At 37.9% G+C, this 14,918-nt stretch overlaps 1 protein-coding gene across 2 annotated transcripts; it reads left to right on the forward strand.

Annotated features, from left to right (window-relative positions):
• The first annotated feature begins 631 nt into the window (after window positions 1-631).
• On the forward strand, window positions 632-14,797 carry LOC306858912 (uncharacterized protein). Of its 2 annotated transcripts, XM_079399712.1 has the most exons (10): window positions 638-717; window positions 1,759-2,070; window positions 2,178-2,483; window positions 3,973-4,041; window positions 10,140-10,217; window positions 10,706-10,753; window positions 10,910-10,993; window positions 11,285-11,313; window positions 11,465-11,533; window positions 11,716-14,481. In XM_079399712.1, exons 1-10 carry the CDS (start codon window positions 657-659, stop codon window positions 11,824-11,826), a joined length of 1,167 nt encoding a protein of 388 aa, XP_079255838.1. In that variant the 5' UTR covers window positions 638-656; the 3' UTR covers window positions 11,827-14,481. The 2 variants fall into 2 exon arrangements, with proteins under 2 accessions (XP_079255839.1, XP_079255838.1); XM_079399713.1 differs by lacking the exon at window positions 3,973-4,041 and having other exon boundaries at window positions 632-717; window positions 11,716-14,797.
• Window positions 14,798-14,918: the final 121 nt, after the last annotated feature.

Genomic DNA, 14,918 nt, shown 5'->3' on the forward strand with positions numbered 1-14,918 from the left:
GGCTCATCTGAACATTCCATCAGTGTAACTCTATGGGATTTTTATGATTTTTAATATTCAGTTTTATGGAAACCATAAGTCCGATCAGTTAGAAAAGATAAAGCACACTCGGTCAGATCAGTCTGAGGATCTGGGCTGAGTTTGGAGTCTGTAGAGTTAAATCTCTAGGAGGAGGAGTGTTCAGAAATTTAGTCTCATAAGAATAATAATAATAAGAAGCTTAAACAGCAGATCAGTATGAGGCTCCATTCATGCACTAACCAGAAAACAAGTGCAATTCAAAAACGGTGATATACTGTATACAATAATAATCATATATTTTCTATTACATACTATTTTTGGAGAAACAATAATTAAATTTTAGGAGTTTTGTTATTTATTTATTATTATTATTTATCCTTTTTTTTTTTTTAAACAAATGTTCTAGTTTTCCACTTTTCAGTTTCTGTATACATTTATTTTGCATTGCTAAGTTAGAATTTGAATGAACCTAACTGCTGATTTTTCACATCAGTATAGTGTGAGTGAAATATAGCTGTATAGTGTGAGGTCAGTTGTTGAGATCAGAGGAAGTTAACACCCACACGATGAGCTGAGGATGTTTAAAGGAAGAGATGTAACTATAGACTGAAAAGAAAGACTGACAGAAACAGAAAATGGCTGATAAGTGTCACATGTGTCTGCTGGGACTGATCCTTCTCTCTGCACTTCTCACAGGTAAAGACACCTGTTTATGATCTATTAGATAAAAGATGTGTGTGATATGAACAACCATCTATCTATCTATCTATCTATCTATCCAAACAATTTATTTTAATTACACTGACATAGTGTCCGAAGTTTGAATATGCACAATTTTATCATTAAGACATTAAGTTATCTCAGAGTCATGTGGTGTAAATATTATTTTATTCTTTAATGCAAATATAGAATTGTGCATATACTGCTGTCACATTCAAAAGTATCTTAAAAGTATTATAAAGTGAACTCTGCGGTATTCCTGAAATCAGGTCATGTGACGCCTGGGATAGTTTAAGTGAACAGATAATTCAACGTTTGACTCCTAAAACTGAAATATCTTTCAGGATATGCAGCTACAGCAACCCTTTCTCTGAACACAACTGGTTCTAGGATGAGTTTACTTTAGAGGTATTCAGCACATGTGTCTCCCGTTAATGAGGGCCCAGCTGACGTGACTGATGCCACATATTATATGTTTTTATATACAATGTCTTTTAATTATAAAGAACAACTCTAACAAAGCAATTCTTATTTATTTTATTATCATCTCACAATATGGATCTGCATTCAAAAGGATTTTTGCAACTCTACATTTTCTGTAATTTCTAGAATAAATAATAATATAATAAACAACGTCATACATCTTACCTTATAACAAATGTGAAAGCTAAATGGCAAAAAAAAAGAATAATAAAAAAAAAAGTTTATGGCCATATTACCATTAATTGTTTATATTCAATCAGTCTTTCTTTAATTTATATATTTAGCATCAAATAAACCACACAATAGTTTTCAAAGTAATAAAACTAATAAAAGAAATAAGGTTGGGTTATTCAGCAGAGATTTTGGGGTTTGTAGTGTGAGATAACTTTGCTTTCTGCATTACTGCCCTGAGCTCATATCAGTTTACTCTGATTGCTTCATTTTCTGCTTAAAACAGGACAAAAAGACTTTATTTGAACTGTATTTCATAATAAAGTCATTAAGCCATATTATTATTGTTATTATTATTTGTAGGTACCAGTGGAGTTGATGAGACTCGTGTGTTCTGCAGTTCTGGTGAAAATGTCCGTCTGTCCTGTAATAATACTCTTTCTGGCTGCAATTCAACTACATGGATCTATAGCGGACATTCAGAGACAGATGAACTGATTCATTTAGGGATAAAGAGGACTGACAGAGAGAGACATGAGAGACTGAGTCTGGGCTCTGACTGCTCTCTGAACATCAAGAAAGTCACAAAAGAAGATTGTGGATTTTACTCCTGCCAACAATATGTGAATGGAAATCGAACAACTGATGCACCTGTTTATCTGCATGTTCTTCATGGTCAGTGTTTCTGTGAATATTATGATTATATGTTGAATTAAACAGTAATATTGTCGCTGAAAAGACTGGAATCAGTCGTGTAATCTCTGTCTGATTCTCTGTTTCAGTCTCTTCATCATCCTCACAGTCTGAGATCAGATCAGGCCGCTCTGTGACTCTCTCCTGTCAGTTATATTATAATAGAGTCTCTTGTGATTATTTGGTTGGTTTTGAGGGTATTGATCTGATCTGGGTGAATCAGGCTGGTGTGAAACTGACAGACTCCAGATTTCAGATCTCCTTCTCCTCAGGACAGTGTATCAGCTCTCTGACTACAACACTCCTGAATGAAGATCACAACAGAGAGTGGAGATGTCAGGTTACACAGAGAAATCAACTAAAGACCTCAGTCACATATACTGTCAAGTATCCAGGTAAATGATTTATATTAACAGTTAATCAGTGTTGGGCAGTAGAGTCGCTACAAGTAGTGATGCTACTAGTTTAACTACATTTCTCAGGAGTGTGGTGGTAGCGTCGCTGTTTTCTGAATCAAATAGCTTTTCAATAGCGAAGCTCTATTTTTGATCAAGTAACGTCAACAAAAACTAACGTTACATTTTCCAAAGCATTTCTGAAACTCAAGCTCAGCTAAGGATCGCTGATCCTGGATCAGTAAAAGTGACGCCACTAAACCTCGTAAGTCCATTGGCTTCTCAAACTGTCAGTCAAACCTCATTATTCCTCCCGCCTCTCTCGTGAATGAAGTGCGGCGCACAGTTTAGAGTATCTCAGCTTGTTTGTTTGGTAAATAAAGAACTGTTGATTGAATAAGTACAGCGTTTTCTTTCCTCGAGAAACACTATATTTATAAAGGCTAAAGTTATTTTGTTTATAAGGAGCAGAGAAGAAGAGTGTCTTATATCATTTTGTTGTCGAGTCACAGCCAAATAGCTTGTGCGAAGCGCTGAATATTTTATAATATCATATTTTGGCCAAATAATGTAAAATGAAAACGTAAATGCGATGCACGTACTGCCTCTGATGTGGCGATATAATGACGGGGGGGGGGGGGGGGGGGGGGGGGGCATGCTGGTCAAAAACTTTGTTGATTTTAATATAATGACACATGCACCGATGCAAATAATCGTAGCCTATCTGTAGGCCTATACATTTATATGGTAACACAATGCAATAAGATTTCATTACATAACATGAGTGAAAAATGGACAATTTATTACACCTATTTATTAATACTTTTTAATGTTAGTTAAGGAAAATACATTAGTTCACAGTGCATTAACTAATGTTAACAAACACAACTTTTGATTTTAATAATGCATTAGTAAATGTTGAAATTAAGATTAAGATAAATGCTGCAGAAATATTGTTCATTCTTAGTTCATGTTAACTACACTAGTTAATTATTGAACCTTATAGTTAAATGTATCTGTATATAATAAAGCCACAACACCAACTACCAATAGGAGGGTTCCGGCCTACAGCAAACATTTCTTTTGCTTATGTCACAATATGAGGTAAATCCGGCCCTGTACATGATACTGATTTTTGTTGACAAATTGGTTTGAAACAGTTATTGAATAAACAATTAACCTGAAATATTATGCCTATATATCTGCTTGACTGACAGTTTTATTGATCACTGAGAGAGCATTGACTTGGTATGATGTTGGTTCAATATAAAAATTATTTAAAAAAAAATAGCTTAGATGTAGTAAACTACTTTTGCCATGTTACTGTAGCTTAGCTTGCTACATTTCCCAGGGCTGTAGCTTTAGTGTAGTGAAGCTTCATTTAATTTAGCTCACTACATTTTCCAAGTAGCTTTCCCAATACTGCAATTAATTATCAGTAATTTAAATATGATTGTAGTCTATAACGTATCTGAACATTCATCTTCAGCTCCGACCGAAACAAAGCCTCCGTCTCCAGTCACCAGCTCTAAATCAACTACAGCTCCTAAACAACCAGGTACATCATCAGCTGTTAAGATGAAGGTTTACTGTTAACTCAAGACCACAGTCACATATACTGACAAGTATTCAGCTAATAAACTACATTTCTTTAATCAGTTTCAGAAGAATATCTGATACAGAGACATGACATGATGATTAATAATTTGATTCATTCACGATCAGCTGAAGGTTTATAGGCTGCAGCTCACTCTCATATAATAAGAGGTGCTCAGTAGTTAAGTATTTCTACTTTACTCTAGTAAATTACAGTATCAATACTCTATTAAAGTGTTTTAAAGTTTTTCTATGGAAAAGTTTTACTTCACTACATTCATAATGTCATACTTTATAATGCACTACATATATATATATATATATATATATATATATATATATATATATATTACCTTTAATACTTAAGAACATTAAACATAGTACTTTCATGTACTCAAGTAAATCTTTGATAAATGTAAGAAAGTAATAGATTTCTATGCAAAATGATATTTAATATGAAAAGTAGTGCAATAAAAAGTACAATATTATTGTTTGGAACGCTGTGAAGTTAAATATATATTTTTTAAAGAAAACACTGATAAAGTACAGACACTTGAAAAGAGAACTTTTAAAGCAGAGTAAAAATACTTCATTACTGCATATATAATAGAAGCATAAATAACTCTGTAAATGCTGATAAGTGAACACAAACTGAATGTCATGTGATGCAATAATTAGAATCAGAATCAGAAAGAGCTTTATTGCCAAGTGTGTTTGCACACACAAGGAATTTGTCTTGGTGTTATGAGCTTCCAGTACAGAAAGTACAAACATAGTGCAGACAACATATAATTAAGGTAATAAAGAACTAGAGTTGAGCCGGATACTCGGCTGAAACGAGTATCCGGTACGGATAAAGCACTTTTGCCGAGTACGAGTATCATACGAGTAATACGAGTCAATATCTGTGCTCGGTTTGAATAAAAATGATCATTGGGTAGCTGACTGTGTCTGCGTTCTGTGATAGGCTAGTCACAGCGCCCCTCCCCTACACACATACAGATTTATTGTGTTGCTGTGTCCCGCTCTGCTCACTAGGGGTGTGCGATACTGCAAATTTTGGTATCGATCCGATACCAAGTAAATACAGGGCCAGTATCACCGATACCGATTCCGATTCCGATACTTGTCATGTAAAAAAACATAAATTGAAATGACCAACAACAATTAAAAAAAATTAACAATACTAATGTTGATATGACTAATATTATATTCACCTTAAAGCTACGTGGATATTATTTGCCTTTCTAAAAGGACTTTGCAGGCAGAGGAGCCCAGAATATGAAATCAATAAACAGTTTCATGTTAAGTATTTTCCTCCCAAAGAAAAGAGTTATAAAAATAATGTCGCTTAATAAATTAAGAACGTAATATTAAAAGACAAAACTCAGTATACACCTTATTAATGTTGCAAACTAGATATACAAGTAAGCAGATGTGCCCAGAATATGAAAGCAACGCTCAAAGTTTTCACATTATGTATTTTCCTCCCATAAAAAAACATTATAAAGAAAAGTTTAACGTAAGTGGCTTATTGAATGAAGACATTGATATGAAAAACAACTATTAAACCATAACTTGTTTATTATTGAAAGGATTTTAGTATGTTATGTACGAACTGTATTTTCTGTTTGTTTTATACATACTGTAATATTTATTTGTTATTATCGCAATAAAACAAAACTATTGATATAAAACTATATGATATGAAAAGGCCAAATTCGGTATAGTTTATAAAAATATATAGGCCTACTATGCATGTACAGGTAAGCAGATGAACCCAGAACATGAATGCAACATGTTGAATTTAATTTTCTCTAATTGCAATATAAAAACATTTAATATGGTGCAATTAATGAATGGAGGAAGACAGTGATAAAGACCAAATAAATAAATAAAAACTAAATTCGGTATACAGCTTGTTAATAAAATATAATATGTTGCAAGCAGCTGAGACAAGAATATATATGCAAACATGCTAAACAACATGTTAAGCATTTTACTCCCATAGAAAACCATTATAATGAAAATTTAAAGATTAAGAAATAATTTTAAAAAGCTAAACTCAGTCCACACCTTACAGTGATACTGTATAAAAAGGACAAATTCGGTATACAGGTATAATATGTACTATGTGAAGGATTTCCTTCCTCCCCTTTTCATTTTGTTTGTAGCTCGGAGTTCCGTTCCATCTCTCACTGTATCCGCTCGCGCTCGGAGCCGCTGAGTCACGTGATGGCATGACAACCAAACACAGCGTAGCAGGGGAGGAGCAGCAATGTTTGCATAAGAGATGTGAAAAGAGCGGCATATGCACCCAGACATGTCTATATTGTATTATATATGTATTAGCAATGTTATTACGTGTATAGGAGAAAAAATTAACCTAAAGTATCGATCTTATCAGGCTAGTATCGATCCGATACCAATACCAACGTTGGTATCGATACTATCGATATTAGGATCGATACGCCCACCCCTACTGCTCACTCACACACAGAACACTGAGAAGAGAACAGCGCGCTCTCTCTCTCCCTCAGTCACTCGGGTTCGCGGGTTTTTTTCCGTTAAAGTTTAGGGTTTCTTCAGCTTTGTTTTTTACTTTGGTTTGTAGTACTTACTTATTAACCAGTAGAGTTTTGGTAAACGTGGGGTTTGTTCAGACGTGGTGCTTGGTAGAATGTGACTCGCGTCTCTGTCTGTCGGAGATTATTATTTTTTTTTTTACATACCGGTTAAAGCCCCGCCCATTTCCAGGTTAAATCCCGCCCACTTCCTAGTTAGGCCCCGCCCAGTCCGAGTACAGCTACAGATAATTCATATGGTTAACAGATACAGATACAGATAATGCTGTACTCGCTCATCCCTATAAAGAACACTAATGAAGAGAATATACAATAATTAAGAATAAAAATAGTAATAAAAATAAAAATATACAGAAAAGAGACATGACCATAGACAGAACTGTGAACATGCATGTGTCCTATGTACAGATGAAGGTTTGATGGGTTATTTACAGATGTACAGTACCGGGGTGTGTTATGTGTTGTTCAGGTGGGATACGGCCTGGGGGAAAAAACTGTTCTTGTTTCTGGCTGTTCTGGTGCTCAGTGATCTGTAGCGCCGGCCAGAGGGCAACAGTACAAAGAGAGAGTGAGCTGGGTGTGAGGGGTCCAGAGTGACTTTCTTAGCCCTTTTCCTCACTCTGGAGGTGTAAAGTTCTTGGAGGCTGGGCAGAGGGGCACCGATAATTCTCTCAGCAGTCCTAACTGTCCGTTGTAGTCTTCTGATGTCTGTTTTGGTAGCTGAACCAAACCAAACAGTTATAGAAGAACATAGGACAGACTCGATGATTGCAGAGTAGAACTGTTTCAGCAACTCCTGAGGCAGGTTTAATTTCCTTAGCTGGCGGAGGAAATACAGCCTCTGCTGGGCCTTTTTCGCAATAGAGTCAATGTGATTGTCCCACTTCAGGTCCTGGGAGATGGTGGTTCCCAGGAATCTGAATGACTCTACTGAAGTCACGGTGCTGTTCATGATGGTGAGTGGGGGGAGAGCAGGGGGGTTTCTCCTGAAGTCCACTATCATCTCCACAGTTTTGAGCGTGTTCAGCTCCAGGTTGTTAAGAATGCACCAGACAGCCAGCTGCTCAACTTCCTGTCTGTAAGCAGACTCGTCACCGTCCTTGATGAGGCCTATGACTGTAGTGTCATCCGCAAACTTCAGGAGCTTGACAGAGGGGTCCTTTGATGTGCAGTCATTCGTGTAGAGGGAGAAGAGCAGTGGGGAGAGAACGCAACCCTGAGGGGCGCCAGTGCTGATGGTGAGAGTCCTGGATGTGAGTTTGCCCAGCCTCACTAGCTGCTGCCTGTCTGTCAGGAAGCTGGTGATCCACTGACAGATGGAGGAGGGCACAGAGAGCTGTCTCAGTTTGTCTGAGAGAAGGTCAGGTATGATGGTATTGAAGGCCGAGCTGAAGTCCACAAATAAGATCCTTGCATAATTCCCAGGTTTGTCGAGGTGTTGCAGGATGTAATGCAGTCCCATATTGACAACGTCATCCACAGACCTGTTTGCTCTATAGGCAAACTGAAGAGGATCCAGCAAGGGTCTAGTGATGTCCTTCAGGTAGGCCAGGACCAGTCTCTCAAGTGACTTCATGACCACAGACGTGAGTGCGACAGGTCTGTAGTCATTAAGTCCAGTGATTTTGGGCTTTTTGGGGACGGGAATGATGGTGGAGCGTTTGAAGCAGCAGGGAACTTCACACAACTCCAGAGATCTGTTGAAGATTTGTGTAAAGATGGGGGCCAATTGGTCAGCACAGACTTTTAGACAGGCAGGTGAAATACCGTCTGGTCCTGAAGCTTTCCTAGATTTCTGTTTTCTGAAGACCCGGTTCACATCCTCTACACAGACTTTAAACGCAGGTAGAATGGTGGGGGAGGGAGTAAGGGCGGTTGCAGGGGGGGAAGGTGAATGTGTGAAGTGCAGATCAGAGCGGGTGCTGGGTGTCAGTCTGGCCTTTTCAAATCTGCAGTAAAACACATTGAGATCGTCAGCCAGTTGTTGATTCTCCACAGACTGTGGGGGTAGTGTCTTGTACATGGTGATGTTCCTCAGACCAGTCCATACTGACGCCGGATCGTTGGCTGAAAGTTATTTTTTCAACTTCTCAGAGTAGTTCTTTTTAGCCACTCTGATCTCCTTTGTTAGTCTGTTCCTGGCCTGGTTATACAAGATTTTATCCCCACTTCTGTAAGCGTCCTCTTTGGCCTGACGAAGCTGTTTGAGTTTCCCAGTAAACCACGGTTTATCATTATTGAATGATAAGAATGTCCTGGTGGGGATGCATACATCCTCACAGAAACTGATATATGATGTTACAGTCTCTGTGAGCTCATCCAGATCGGTGGCAGCGGCTTCAAAAACACTCCAATCAGTGAGGTCAAAACAAGCTTTTAAATCTTGCTCTGCTTCATTAGTCCATCTCTTAACAGTTCTTAATACAGGCTTAGAAGATTTGAGTTTTTGCCTATAGGTCGGTATGAGATGAACCAAACAGTGATCAGAGAGCCCCAGAGCTGCCCGTGGGACAGAGTGATATGCATCTTTAATTATTGTGTAACAATGATCCAATATATTACTGTCTCTGGTGGGACATGTAACGTGCTGTCTGTATTTTGGCAGTTCGCGGGAGAGATTTGCTTTATTAAAATCTCCAAGAATGATTAAAAAAGAGTCCGGGTACCTTTGCTCTGTTTCAGATATTTGTTCGGCCAGCTGTTGCATCGCGGCGCTCACGCACGCGTCCGGAGGCACGTACACATTCACGAGAATGAAGGAGGAAAACTCTCGGGGTGAATAGAACGGCTTACAGTTTATGAAGAAGGCCTCCAAATTAGGAGAACACATCTTCTTCAGAGTTGTTACATCTGAACACCAACCTTCATTTATGTAGAAACATAGTCCACCACCTCTCGTTTTCCCCATTAGCTCCGTGATGCGGTCTGATCTGAACAGCTGATATCCCAGCAAATGAAGCATGTTATCGGGATGTTTTCACTCAGCCAGGTTTCAGTGAAGCACAATGCAGCAGAGTTTGAAAAGTCCTTATTTGTGTGGGTGAGGAGAAGTAGTTCATCCATTTTGTTAGGAAGGGATCGGAGATTCGCTAGATGAATGCTTGGGAGCGCAGTTCGGAAGCCGTGTTCGCGGAGTTTAACCAGCGTGCCGGCGCGCTTCCCTCTTTTCCGTCTGAGCGCGCGTTTGGCTAGGACCGCTGCCCCTCCGACCAAAACATCCAACAAAGCGTCTGAATAATCAAAAACCGGAAAAAAAAATTGTCCGGTGTGTGTTGCCTTATGTCCAGTAGTTCGTCTCTGGTAAAACTGACAGTAAGAGAATGACTAAACACAGAACAAACAAACAAAAACAACAAAAGTAAGGGAGCGTTCCACACCACAGCAGCCATACGCGGCGCCATCTTGATACATTACGTATGACGATATGATATTAATGTTCAACAGTATGATTCATCTGAACATTCATCTTCTGTAGGTCTAATGGATTCAACACTGATTCCAGTCAGCAGCTCAAACTCAAGCCAAACTACAGCAGCAGCTCCAACAAAACAAGGTCCATGATCACTGACACACTTCATCAGTCTCTCACTTCAGTGGTTTGCACTTGCTCTCACAAACTGTATCATTACACCTGCTTCTGCAAAGCAACACAGATTTAGTCAGATTTGTGAAGAGAATGTAGTCCAGGGTCTTTTGATAGACATGCATCATTAGTCATGTCCGTAAGAATTTCTAGTACAGTGTGTTATCTGTAGTTCTACCTTTCATGAATCATCAACATTAAACAGATCACTTGTAACATACAAGGCATGATCCAGCTTCCAGATGTAAATATGTATTTCTGCTGATAAAACTTGATCCATTTCTGCAGGAGGCTTTAAACAGTTCCTGTAATTAAGCAGACTATCTGAGGCTATGAGGCCGTTAAAAAAGCTATAATAATAATAACAATGAAACAATTTGAAAGTCATACAGTGCTAAAATGTATTTGATAAAATATGGTGCATCAGATTCAGAACTAAAATCTTCCACCTTATACAGATATAAAGACTACACAAGCCAAAGAGACACCTCCAGCTGCACAGCCAGGTATTTATATGTCTTACTCACTTACAGTAGATTTGATATTCACATAAGGTTTTTTTTTTGTAGACTCTAAGTTTGATGATACATGTGGCAACTTTTTGAGCAGTTTTGCCAGGCAAAATATATATATAGTATACTATAGTGTAGTGTCTCCCTCAGTGATTGCTGGGATTGTTGTTGCTGCTGTGTTGGCTGTTCTGATTACTGCTGCTATTCTTTGGGTGATTCATAAAAAAAGAGCTGGTGAGTTTTCTGAGTTTACAGGTATTATAACAGACAAGCATTTCTAAATATCTGACTTAAAGGATTTACAGACAGGCAAATCAGTTTCAGTTTTATCACAGAAATGTATTAAGATGTGATGTTCAATATGTGGTGATATCAAACGTTTGGCTTGAGTGAACAGTAATCAATGAACTAACAAGAAAATGTATGATTTTTTTAGCATTATAATTCTTCTAGACTTTTGTAATTCATTATTTGCATTCTGTGATTTGTTGGCGAGTTATCATAAATATTCCCATTATTTTTCAGATAACAGAAAGGGGACTAATGACTCTGTGGTAAGTATCATAATGCCAGTGACCCATCATGTTGATGCGTTAGATATTATTTTGTCTAACATCACTGCTCCAGGGCAGACTGTCTCAGTTATTAGTCAACTTTTTAAATGCCACATATAACAATAAATATAATGTTTCTGTTAATGTTTAGGAGCAGAAAGATGATGTGACTTATACTGAGGTTGCCACAAACTGTAAAATCAGAGCCAAAAAGAACAAGGTGAGTAAAACACTTCCCTGCTCTTCTGTCGATGCCACTAATGCCATCCACCTGCTCTTAACACCTAAATCAGTTTTATTCTTAGACGCAGGTCCTCTAAATTGTATCTTGAGTTAAGCTCTAACATCATGCTGTAATGATTGTGGGTTAACACTTGCACAATATATGTGATGTTCATTCAGGTTCATGATGAGGATAAAGTGACTTATTCTTCCATCAGAGGAGCAACAGCTGGACCTCAGGATGACTGCAGTCAACTTTATGCCTCTGTGAACAAGAACCATCACAAATAAATCAAACCGTCATTAATTATACAATTATAGTATCATGTGTAGAGGAATATAAACCTTAAATAATTAACTCCGTAAGATTTCCATTCCAACCACAAAACCCATTGCCTAGACTGCCTAGACTTCCAGTGGATGGACTAAATTGATGAGAGAATATAAAAAATAAAAAAAAACCTTTGACCCCATTTACACTTGGTATTAAGATGTGCTTTGGTCGATCGGATCCCAAGTCACATACCCGTTAATACCTGCCATTTTAACCCGTCCCAATCTGTCTACTTTCGACCACTTCTGGCCAGATTACCCCCCGTGGTGCTGATTACGTCAAGAGGAGGGTAAATGGGTGGATCCCTCTGTCGGTGTCAAAACACGGGCAGGAGGGCTAAAGTTATTGCGCACTAATATTACGTCTGCTTGTACTCACTGTTGTTTATCAGAAAATAATACTTCTGATTCGGCCCGTCAAAATTTAAATCCCGTCTGATAAGAGCACATCCTTGTATGTCTCGCAATGATTACGTATTAGGTCAGTGGGTGGGGAGTAAGCGGTCTTTTGTGGCTGCTCGAACGCAATGTGTTTTCAACTACCTCTGGAAGTGCTTGAAAGCGGACAAGCTCAAAACCTTTTACACCCCGTTTACACTTGTATTTAGCGTTGCCCACTTGTGATCCAATCGAACAAAACGCATATTAATACCAAGTGTAAACAGGGCCTCAGTTGTGTTCTGAAGATGAATGAAAGTTATACAGATTTGGAACGACATGAGGGCGATGGAAGGATGATAAAAACCATTATTTTTAGGTGAACTGTCCTTTTACCTGTGATTACTAGATTTCAGTTTGGGATGTTTATTAGGTTGGCTTGACAAAGCCAACCTACTGATCTTCTACTTAAGCTTATTATTATTCTTCTTAGCCAAATTTCTGAACGCATCTCCTCCTAGAGCTTTCAAGCTAGAACCACCAAACTCAGCCCAGCTCTTCAGACTGATCTCACTTAGTGTGCTATATCTTTTCTAACTGATCCGACTTATAGTTTTCATAAAAATGAATATTAAAAATCATAAAAATCCCATAGACTTACATTCATGGAATGTTCAGATGAGCCAAGACTATTCAAACTCCAACTGTCAAAATTCAAACGTAAACAAACTGAAGCCCATTAGACTCAATCAGACTTCCCTTCTATGTACTATTTCTAATCCATTCAAACATTTCTAATTAATCTATCTATCCTAGCGACATGCTAATCATGCTAGAAACATACTAACAATATGCTAGAAGCTTGCTAATCATGCTAGCAACCTGCTAGTCACTTGCTAATCATGCTAGAAACATGCTAGCAACATGCTAGTCATGCTAACAACATGTTAGTCACTTGTTTATCATGCTAGCAACATGCTAATCATGCTAGTGACATGCTAGTATCTTGCTAGTGACTTGCTAATCATGCTTTAAACATGCTAGCAACATGCTAATCATGTTAGATTAGTTGACTTTATGCCCATTTGGATCGCACCTAGTCTGGAACCTCACCCTTAAGAACTGAAGTGAAGAGCTCCAGAATTACTTACTCTTGGGATCACTGGAACACACAAGCCTTTCCACCACGTCAAGGTGGCGATCAGGCACCAACTATGATACATGCTAGCAACAATATCTATGTAATCCATCCATCTAAATTTTCAAACTTCAAGCTTTTACAACTGCTTTTAAACTTTTAAACTTTAAGGCTAGGCTTTCTCAAGCCAACCTAAAGTTTGTCTTTACGAACTTTTTTATCTAGTTTCATATTAACGGTCTGTTTTTCAATAAACTAGCCTCTTTATATTAATTCAGGATGATGCATGGATCTGTGTGCTTGCACAAAGTCTAGAAAATCAAGGACAGTTTCTCTCTTAGATCATTCTCATTAAATCATCCAGTTTCTAGAGTCTTTATTGCAGACTAATTAACTTAGTTTATGCTAATTAACAAAATAGGCAAAGACACTTGACGATGTAAGTGTTGATAATATGTAAGAAATAATAATTTGATGTTTGAACCACTTGAGCAGCTGCTTTTACTAAAGCTTGTAACATGTCATGCATTTATTTTTGACAAATGAAATGTCGTACGTAGGGTAAACATACCTATTAAAATATTGATCTCACACAAAAATATTAAATTTTATATTAAACGACAAAAGCATTTCAATTAAGATATACATCATTAAATGCAAAAAGTCTGGCTGTGCTTAAGGAGTACATTTTTGTACCCTTTAAAGAAGAAAAGAAAGTGACGTGACATACGCCCGGGGAGCAGTTGGGGGTTCGGTGCCTTGCTCAAGGGCACCTCAGTCGTGGTATTGAGGGTGGAGAGAGCGCTGGACATTCACTCCCCCCACCTACAATCCCTGCCGGCCCGAGATTCGAACCCGCAACCTTTGGATTACAAGTCTGACTCTCTAACCATTAGGCCACGACTTAAGCACACCCCTGTTCCCATTAAGCTCACATCATATTTTATTTAAAATTCTTGTTTATTTAAAATTCAATCACAAAAAATAAAGATGGTACATGCACAGAATCAAGCTTTACATCAGGTTCATCATTCCTGATCCTGCAGAGACACTTTACTGTAGAGTTTAGTTCCATCTCTAATAAACAAACCTGAATTAACTAATGAGCCTTTTAGCTTTGTTGGATCTAACTTGAACTAAACATTTGATACATTGCACCACTGAAACTAACAGTTGTAAATGGTTTGTAGCAACTATAGCAATATGAAAGGAAAACCACTTAAAGAAGAGGAAATGGCATCATAATGTGTGAGAATTCACAGCCATCAGGCTAAACTGGCTTCAGAGATGACCAGACTGTTCTCTGTGGGTTGAGCAAGTGTGGGAAAACTAACAGAGATCTCACACTCTGTAGTAATGTGTTTTGTATCCTCAGTTCACAGCTTAAAAAAAAAAATAGAACTAGCATGCCACAAAATAAAGAGGACAAAAGACCATTAGTGATTAGGGGGTAAAACAAACAGACAACAAACCTAAGGCAACTTTTGAAGTTGCTTAATAGACAAAAATATTGCTGATGAGAAAATTGAACTTG

Source organism: Barbus barbus, assembly GCF_936440315.1.
Source record: "Barbus barbus genome assembly, chromosome: 39".
NCBI lineage: Eukaryota > Metazoa > Chordata > Actinopteri > Cypriniformes > Cyprinidae > Barbus > Barbus barbus.